A 10,255-nucleotide genomic window follows, 5' to 3' on the forward strand; every position below is an offset into this window, starting at 1 on the left:
TTGTTGATGAATTTGATGTTCGCTATTTGCAATGTTAACCGAAGATAGGAAATGAACTGTTATATTTAGAGGTGAGTGTAAGAGATTGTTATACGTGCAATGGTGGTATTGTGGTGTTGTCAATAGTGGTTAAAGGTGATGATGGATAAGAAAGATAGCAATTCTAAAGAGGTTGATTTTGTAAAGACCGAATTGAAATGTATGGTTGTAAGGAAGTATAAGATATGGTTATATAAGGCGGGTGCTAGTTGTTGAATATTAATGGTATGGTTATACTTGGCAGGAGGTGATAGTTATGCAAAGGGGAGAATATGTTATGAGGGGCATACGAGTTAAGCTCAGGCGAGAGGTAACCTTTATCAAGTGGTAACTTACGTGATCAGGATTCACTAGTTGGATTTGATTATGGGTCTGTGATGTGTATAAATATTTGTGTGAGGTTCTGACCTCACGATAAGTTGTATGGTTTGATAGTTATAAAGTTGTTATGTGAATGTTTTGTGATATATGTCGGGTACGGTAAACTAAGGGAATGATGTTCAAAAGTGATAGTTTGGATGATCTGGCATGGCTAGTTATACTTGTATGTGTATTCATGATATATGTTTATTCCGTGAAAAGGTATGGATGATATTCATAAGATTCTTGTCTGTTTATTCAGTATAATATGTTGTTTTGTGATCTAGTAAAGCAGTTTTGAGTAAGTTTTCTTGTCCGGAAAGCTATACCGAGTCAGTGTTTATGGGAATTGTATGTGGTTGTGATGTCTATCGATGTGGTTGTTGTGCCTCACGTGGTGATCCGGGCACGGTACTTCATGTTGTGATGCGGGTATTTTCGCGTTGCGGTGCGGCTGTTGGTGGCAGTGTTGCGATGCCGTCACTGGTTGTGGTGGAGTAGGCGGGATGATTACGATTCGAGTTTCGAAAGTATATACCAGTTATACATAGATTGTTGTTTTGTTTGCTGCTGTTTCCTGTGAGTTTCAGTTTGGGTTGTTTTGTTTATTGATGTTTCTTACCAGTTTCAGCTTGGGCGGGAGGGTAGAGTATGATATGGAAGAGAGTTATGTATGTTTTCGTTGTTGTCATGGTATAGTGACATCCTGTTGATGGGACACAGTTGCGAAAGGTTGTTGGAGTAGTTGTGATGTTCTTTTAGAGGAGGCATTGGTTGACTTAGTAATGGCAAGTGATTCGTGGAACATGTGTTGTAGAGATCTGAAAGCTGCAGGTGGTCCATAATCTTTTGTTGAGACAGTGAGTATAGGGTTTTGGACATTAGTATCATGGTAAGTTGTGGATGAGTTTGTGGTAAAGAAAAGGGAGAACTTGAGGACCTAGTGTGAGTGTGTGTAATAATTGTGGATCTTGAGTTCTGAGTATGGAGATAGGTGCATGTATAGAGGACTATGTCGTTTTAGAGGTAATAGGGAACATTTGATGTTTTGGTTAAACTAAAGATTTTGTGGTATAGGTTAGGTGTGTGGTGTGCCGAGTGAATTGAGGTATGAGAACTGTTAAGTAAGAGAGCCTTGGATATAGGAATGGTGAGTATTTAGATTATAGGCGGTTATCTTTGACATGCGGTGGTGATGAGGATAATGAGAAGATATAGCTAGGATTTAGCATTAGTGAGTTACGAGGACGTAACATTTGTCTTAAGAGGAGTAGGATGCGATAAAAGAGAGTTTCATGGTTGTGCATGTTGTAGTATATTTGGAAGTAGAGTGTTGGTGTAGCATAAAGGATGGATCTTTGTTGTTATTGATTTTGGTAAAAGGTCATGGGCGTGCTTGTAGTAGTTCGATGTTTAGGAATGGGAGAATACTTCGAGAGTGTTGACAGTTGGATGATGATGTTTAGGAGTTCGAGAGTGTTGACAATGGGATGATGATGTTTATGAGTGTGAGTAAACTTTGAGGATGAAGTTCCTTTTAAGGGTGGTAGAATGTAACTTTCCGTTTGATGTTTATGAGTGTCTTGATATTGGATTTTCTAGTGGATAATATGCTAGTGAAACGGAGCTAGCAGCGTTTGTGGATGGTAGTGTATGGAGTTAATGTCAAGAGAGACTATGATGTAGTTGCTACGATATCGTGAGCCATGTTGTGGAGGTAGGAATAATTGGTGCAGTTGGTGTTAAGAGTTCATGTTTTATAGGTTGGGATTTTGTTTTGAGTTCCTAGTTGCGTTGTTGTGTCTTGATCGAGTTGGTATGTTTGTTTTTATGTATGGGTTGAACTTCGGGGACGAAGTTCCTTTTAAGGAGGGAAGACTGTAACACTACGGTTTTCTATGTATATGGGTACTCTACCGAGTGGTATTTACTCTGTCGAGTAGGTATGTTTTTATACGAATTAGTAGTCTGCCTGATGGGTACTCAATCGAGTAGGTGTGGCACTCGATCGAGTAAGGGGCACTCGATCGAGTAAGTCACTTACTCGATCGAGTAAGTGTGTTTTACGGGTTTGTTTTGACGGGTTTTGCTAATAACGTGAGATTAATATAAAAGGCTTCCGTCATTTTCTTTAATCACTTTTTCACCTTTCTAAACCTCTCAAAAGAAAAAGAAGTTATGTAGTTCTCTCTCGTCGCGTTGTTGGCAAATCCTAAGGGCTAGAGTCGTCGGATCGTTGAGTTCTTTACGCCTGTGAGACTGTCGCATTGTGGGTAAGCTCCTAATATGATTTTTATATCGTTTCATTGATTTTAGTTGAAACACTAATTAGGTAATTTGGGGGTTTTGAAGAGTATGGTTGATGTTAGATTGCGATTGTATGATTGTGTGTTTATATGAGATGATTTCATTGAAGAACGATTGTGATTAGCTGATTGTGACGATCTTGGTGATTGCTTTCCAGGTAGGGTTTCCCTACTCAGTATTGGCTACATAATATGTGGTGTTTGTGATGGTGATTGTTGGTTAATTATATTGTTTGTTTGATTTTGATGGTTGTTGCTTGTATATTGTTGATTGGTTGTGTATCTGTCTGTGAACTTCGGGGTGCATCCCTGGCTGAGTGGAGTCACTTGCTGGAGTGGCTTCACGCCCTTGACTCGCCTTCTGTGGAATCCGCCACATAAGGGATGTGCACATTAATGAACATGAGTTTATCGCTCGATGGAGATGAGCGGGGCTTTGGCGGGAACGGCTGCAGTCCCCCACTGGTGGCGAGGAGTACTTGTTGCGATGGGTACTCTGGTAGGGCTACACACTTTAATGTGTAGTCAGTTGTGTGGATATTGGAGATGGAGGCTGGAGATTGGTTTGCGCTGTTTGAGCTGTTTGTGTTCCTGTTTCATTGTGGCTATTGTTTTTATGTAATCAGTACTGACCCCGTTTAAATGTTTTTAAAAAATGTGGTGATCCATTCGGGGGTGGTGAGCAGTTATTGAGCAGGTATGATTGATGCGCATGGGATAGCTGGGTTGAGTCGTCACAAGCTGTTTTAGAAGCCTTCCGCTGTGTCTAACGTTGTTCTTTAGCTATTTGGTTTAATATTTGAGAACCTTTGTATTTTCTTTTATCAGTTTCGTTTTGGTTGTATCGCTTTAAACTTTATTATCATTTAAATAAGTTTTGTTATTGTCTATTTGAGTATTATTGCCTCGGGTAACCGAGATGGTAACGTTCTCATACCTTAAGTGGTCATGGTAAGGCATTTGGAGTATGGGGGTGTCACATGAATGCACATCCAAAAGTTTTAACCTAACATGTGAGAATTTCCTAAGTTGGTTTGTTAATCCAAATATCAAGTAATTGATGTCGAGTTGGATTTTGATTGATTTGCATGTGAAAAAGGAAATTAGACATCCATTTACCAAATTCGGGTTATGATGCTTAACACGATCCATTTACTGTTAAAATGAAAAAACCAAAGGATGAATAAGAAAATGTTAAAATGTCTAAAAGATTGTTAACTCGTCAATCTGATCTATGTAGATTCGGGTTAACCGTAATCGGGACCGTCCTAGACAAGTGCTAAAACGAGACAGAACAGTGCCAGGCAATCCCATTGGGGCGCGAGCCTATTGGCGAGGGAAAGGGCTTTGCCCAGGTTTTAAAATATGAAAACAGATGGCCTCTTGGGGCGCGAGTCAGACGACGACCCAAGGGGCGTCTCTTGGTTGTTAAAAAAAGGTTTTTTAAAACCGTATTTGTGATTAAACGATTTGCATGACTCGGAATAATTACTATTATCTGAGTAATATTCTTTGTCGGATTTGCAAGTTCGAAGAGCATAGTTTACAAATAAAAATGTAAAATATGTGTGCTTAACCGTTTTATCACCGTACTCGAATTAAATCGACATGGTATTTATTCAAACCAAGGGTGATATGCAATATGGCCAAGACAAAGAATAAAATGAAATAAAAGTGAAAGGAAAATGATCGATTGAAACTAACTATGTTAAGTTCATTTATTCTTAATTAGTCAAGTTTGTCATCGTACTCGGATTAATCCGACATGGTATAAAGAACCAAGGATGATTATGAATTATGACTAATATGTTTGCAAGTGTAAATAAGTGAGAAAAAGGGTGTTAAAATGCCCATTAAAATGTAATTAACCAAATAATATCATCGAGTCACGGAATAAACCGTCAATGGTCAAAATATTTGTCATAAAAATGAATTTCAGTAATGGTCAAAATATTTGTCATAAAAATGAATTAAAACGGTAAAAACCTTAATAGAAAAGAAGTCAAAAATAAAAGAAAGTTTGAAGGAAAGACGAACTCAAACACGTTTGAGTCTGACCTGGACACCCCATTGAGGCACAAGCCTCCTTGCATAGCAAGGGGCTTCTGTCTCAGGCCAAAACTCGGTTTTGGCTCATCTATCCTACATTTGAATCGTGTTATGCATTGTTCATGCTTATAAACTCATAAAAACAGCAAAGACATGAAATAAGTGAGTTGTTTACACCCTCAAACTTACGTGTATTGATGTTTACAGGGTAGACGACTTTAGAGACGGTTTTCTCGTTGTTACTACTCGCGATCAAAGAAGTTTAAAAGAGTGCTTTAAAAAAGGATTTTGTTTTGAAAATATATTGATTAAAACATGTTGATTGATGAATTGAGTTGGTCAAATGGGTCGAATACACGGCGACGGTACCAAACAAAATGTGTAAGGCTTGTGTTTTCGATCGGTAGGTCGAAAACACGTGTCGATTTTGTGACTTAGGAAGTCGAGTATAGAAGTTTAAGGGAGATGTGAGGGGGCAGATACTCGCGTGTAGATTATGGTGTGTGATGGTGGGTATTTATATCGAAATGTGGGGTGGTAGGTCGGTTGAGTTTTCTTGGAGGCTAAGGAGACACCCCATTGAGGCGCGAGCATGCCAGCTATGCAATGGGGTGCCCTGTCCTTTTCAATTTGGGCGTGGCCTTTTCTCCATCCATTGTTTGGTTGGTTTGATTTGTGGTAATCAAATAGGATGTCATGTAACAATATGGGCACCTAATAAGATGATTTTGGGTGTTATTTGAGGTAGGTGTTTTGTGGGCTTGATTCAGGTTTGACCCGTGTGAGTCGGGATTTGAATTTGGAGTCGGTTTTTGGCCCGGTGTTGGTTTTGACTGTAATTAGGGTCATTTTAATGGAAATGACAAGATAAATACATTCGTGGCATTATTTTCAACATTCGAGATTTGGGTTGACTCGGGTTGACTCGAGTTGCGGGTTTCTGAGTCGGTTTTGGGTCCGAAGACGGTTTTAACTCTAAATAATGTTATTTTAATGCAAATGAAGTTAGAAAACCATTTATGAAACCATTTTCATATCCGAGTAGTGCATTAAACCGTCTCATGTATAGCCAATCCACGCACGCATATCAAAAACACGTTATAGTCCGATCATCATCGGGTTGTTTTTGGAAGGTGTATATACTGGGTATCTACAGACGTGTGGCAATTTGATTCCAACCTGTGCATTGTTGTGGTTGAATTAAGTTGTTGTCTGAGTTTAAATCTGAAAATTCCTGTGCCTTGCTGTGGATTTTCTTATTTAAATTCTCAAGTTATTTGCTTAGAGTATCCTGTGATTTTCTGTGGAAATTTAAGCAAGTGATTATATCCCAAGTTCCCAAAACAAATCATCAGTTCATTACACATCTAAAACTGTTAGAGTTCAGTTTGCTGTCTAACTTGAATGAATTATTAAAAATAGTTAGAGTGCAAAACAAATCTCCAAATTTTTATCAGTTGAAGTTCATATATCCACAGTATTTATCACCAAAATTCATGAATTTTAAAAATCATTTGCTATTTTTCTTTGCCTCTGCAAGAACATTGCATTACTGATATTCTATCAAATTGGCCTCATTCCTGTTAAACCCCATAGTTTACACTCCAAAGTAGTAATCAGAGCTCAGGTTTAACACAATTCCACCATTGTGTTAGTCTTGGGTGGAGAGAAGTTGTGAGTTTATTATCCCTACCTACAATAAAAACACAAAAACAACCATGAGTGAAGAGATACTTGTTGGTATTGAGACCAGAATAGAAACTCTTTCAGGTAATGTAGACACACTGCTCAATGCTGTTCATGTAGTGATGTAGAGGTTTTCAAACCATGACCCAAGGAGACAACCACCTGCCAGAGGAAGTGGTAGAGGCAGATGCTTCTTTATGGGAGCAGGGAGAGGACAACCACCACATGGTTATGAATCAGAATCTGAGGAGAGCATCAGAACACAAGAGGAGGCTCTTGAATAAGCAGACAAGCATCTAAAGGTAGAAATTCCTTATTTTTCTGGTAGTCTTAACCCTGATGACTTACAAGAATGAATTAGGGATGTTGAGAAAATATTTGAGTTCAAAAATTACAATGATGCTAAGGCTTGCAAATTTGCTGTGTTAAATTAAAAGTATATGCATCGCTATGGTATGATAACCTTAAACATCAGAGATTAAGGGAAGGGAAGGAGTCTATTAAATCTTGGTCCAAGCTTAAAAGGAAATTGTTGGATAAGTTTGTTACCAAAGATTATACCCAGGACATGTTCATTAAGTTATATAAGCTTAGGCAGGATGAGAGACCCCTTGAGACCTATTTAAGAGAGTTTGAGCAACTAACCTTACAGTGTGAGATAAATGAGAAGCTTGAGCAAAGGATTTTTAGGTTATTAGAAGGGCTTGATAAAAATATTGCTACTAAGGTTAGGATACAACCACTATGGTCATATGATGATGTAGTCAACCTAGCACTCAGAGTAGAGAAAATGGGGAAATCTAAACCTGCTTCACCCAAATCAAACACTAAGCCTGTTTTCAAACCTTACACTAGTATAAGATTCAATGACACCTCAAAAACTACAATACCAACTACCTCAGTTAAAGGAAAAGTTGTTGCTACCTCTAAACCTACCCAACCTCCCACAGAAAATAGAATCAAGTGTTTCCAATGCCAAGGCTATGGACATTTTAAGAAGGATTGTCCTTCTAAAAGAGTCATGACTTCCATAGAGGTAGAAGAATGGGAGAGAGATGGCCTAGTGGAGTATGAGCGGGAGGAGGTTATTGAGGGTGAGGCTGAGGAGGAGGAGCCTAGTCAGGATGCTGTGATAGCTAACCTTGACACTGGCCACAGTTTGGTTTTATGGAGAGTGATGAACTCACAACAAGCACCCCTTGACGAGGATCAGAGGTCATTAATTTTCAGAAGTAGGTGCACCATTCAGGAGAGAGTTTGTAACCTGATCATTGATGGTGGTAGTTGTACCAATATGACTTATGTCACCTTAGTTGAGAAGCTGAACCTAAACACTCAGGCTCATCCCCTCCCTTATAAGCTTAGATGGTTGAACAAGGGAGCTGATGTCAAGGTAGACATGCAGTGTCTTATTCCTTTCTCTATTGGAAAGGTTTACAAGGATGAGGTGCTCTATAATGTAGTGCCAATGGATGCCTGTCATTTGCTCCTAGGCAGGCCATGGGAATTTGGCAAGAGTACAGTTCACCATGGGAGGAACAACACCTACACATTTAAGCAGGGTAGTAAGAAGATAACCCTAACTCCCCTACCTCCCAATCAAAAAATCTATGGAAGTCCTAGTGTGACTGATGGGCTCAATGGAGTTTTATTCTTATTAGAAGCTGAAATGGTGAGGGAGTTATAACAAGAACAACCATTTCTCTTTCTGTTGACCAAGGAAATCTCAGAAGCTGAGAAATCTCAGATTCCTATGGAGGTTCAGAAATTGTTGGAGGGTTATTCAGATGTATTCCCTGAAGAACTTCCTAGTGGGTTGCCTCCCCTTAGGGGCATAAAGCATCAAATTGATCTAGTACCAGGTTCTATAATCCCTAACATACTTGCATACAAAAGTGACCCAACTACCACTAAGGAATTGAAGTCAGAAATTGAAGAGTTGATGGCTAAGGGTTTTGTGATAGAATCCCTGAGTCCATGTGTTGTTCCAGCACTCTTAGTCCCAAAGAAGGATGGCTCATGGAGGATATGCATTGACAGCAAAGCCATAAACAACAAAACAGTTAAGTACAGGTTCTCAATAACAAGGCTAGATGATATGCTGGATGAGTTGAGTGGGTCTTAGATATTTTCTAAAATTTATCTGAGGCAAGGATATTATCAAGTCAGGATTAAAGAGGGTGATGAGTGGAAGACAACCTTCAAAACAAAGCAAGGGCTCTATGAATGGTTGGTTATGCCATTTGGGCTATCTAATGCCCCTAGCACCTTTATGAGATTGATGACAGAGGTGTTAAGACCTTGCTTGGGAAAATTTGTTGTGGTGTATTTTGATGACATACCTATTTACAACACCACCAAGGAAGAGCACTTGAGGCATCTTGAAACTGTATTCCAAATTCTGAGGGAGAATAAGCTATTTGGAAAACTGGAGAAATGTATCTTCCTTATACCAGAAGAAAAGTTCCTTGGGTACATTGTCTCTGATAGAGGTATCTCTGTGGATCAAGACAAGATAGAGGCTGTTAAGTCTTAGCCTGTGCTAAAAACCATCACAGAAGTGAGGGGATTTCATGGCCTTGCTTCATTCTACATGAAATTCATAAAGAACTTCAGTGCCCTAGCTGCTCCTGTCACAGAGTGTATGAACAAATGAGAGTTTAAATAGACTGACAATGCCCTGCAAGCTTTCAGGCTAATCAAGAAACTCTTATGTGAAGCCCCTATACTCAGGATACCTGATTTCAACTGTCTATTTGAAGTTGAATGTGATGCTAGTGGTGTTGGCATTGGAGCTGTGTTGATTCAGGAAAGGAGGCCAGTTGCTTACTTCAGTGAGAAGCTCAATGGAGCTTACTTGTGTTACTCAACTTATGACAAGGAGTTCTATGCAATTATCAGGGCTCTCATGCGTTGGAGCCACTACCTCAAACCCAAACCCTTTGTATTGTATTCTGATCATGAGGCCTTAAAATACATAAGTAGCCAGCATAAATTGAGTCATAGGCATGCAAAATGGGTTGAGTTCCTTCAGTATTTCACCTTCTCCAGCAAATATAAGGAAGGTAAGCAAAATGTGGTTGCTGATGCCCTCTCAAGGAGATATAAGGAAGGTAAGAAAACTGTTCTAAACCAAAGAGTTCTAGATTTGAATTCATGAAAGATATGTACAAAGATGGTCCTGATTTCTTTGAAGACTAGAAGCTATTAACAGAAGGAACTAGGGTTCAGGGGAGCAAATATCAGATGTAGGAAGGGTTTCTCTTTAAGGGAAACAAGCTCTGTGTTCCTAGGGGTTCCTACATGGAACTGCTAATTAAGGAAGTCCATTCTAGTGGCTTAGGTGGGCATTTTAGTGTACAAAAAACAGTGGAGATTCTGCAAGACCAATTCTATTGGCCAAAAATGTTGGAGGATGTCCAAATTGCCTTGAGAAGGTGTTCTACATGTCAACAAGCCAAGAGCTCATTCCAGGCAGGCCCCTACACCCCATTGCCTGTGCCAGTCAAGCCATGGGATGATGTTAGCATGGATTTCATAGTGGCTTTACCAAGAACTCAGAGGGGATATGATGCCATTATGGTTGTGGTTTACAGGTTCAGTAAAATGGCCCATTTCATAGCCTGTAAGAAGACTGAAGATGCTACTAGCATTGCTGAGCTTTATCTAAAAGAGGTAGTCAGACTCCATGGTGTCCCACAAACCATTGTGTCTGACAGGAATTTAAGTTCATGAGCTACTTTTGGAAGACTCTATGGAGGCTGTTAAACATCAGGTTGTTATTCAATACATCTCACCATCCACAAACTGATGGT

The 10,255-nt window shown here is 39.4% G+C and overlaps 1 protein-coding gene across 1 annotated transcript; it reads left to right on the forward strand.

Annotated features, from left to right (window-relative positions):
• The first annotated feature begins 6,472 nt into the window (after window positions 1–6,472).
• LOC141607684 (uncharacterized) lies at window positions 6,473–8,565 on the forward strand. The gene is made up of 3 exons (XM_074427040.1): window positions 6,473–6,524; window positions 6,878–8,112; window positions 8,161–8,565. Exons 1-3 carry the CDS (start codon window positions 6,473–6,475, stop codon window positions 8,563–8,565), a joined length of 1,692 nt encoding a protein of 563 aa, XP_074283141.1.
• The last annotated feature ends 1,690 nt before the right edge of the window (window positions 8,566–10,255 follow it).

The sequence above is a fragment of the Silene latifolia genome, chromosome 10 (genome assembly GCF_048544455.1).
Source record: "Silene latifolia isolate original U9 population chromosome 10, ASM4854445v1, whole genome shotgun sequence".
In the NCBI taxonomy this organism is placed as follows: Eukaryota; Viridiplantae; Streptophyta; class Magnoliopsida; order Caryophyllales; family Caryophyllaceae; genus Silene; species Silene latifolia.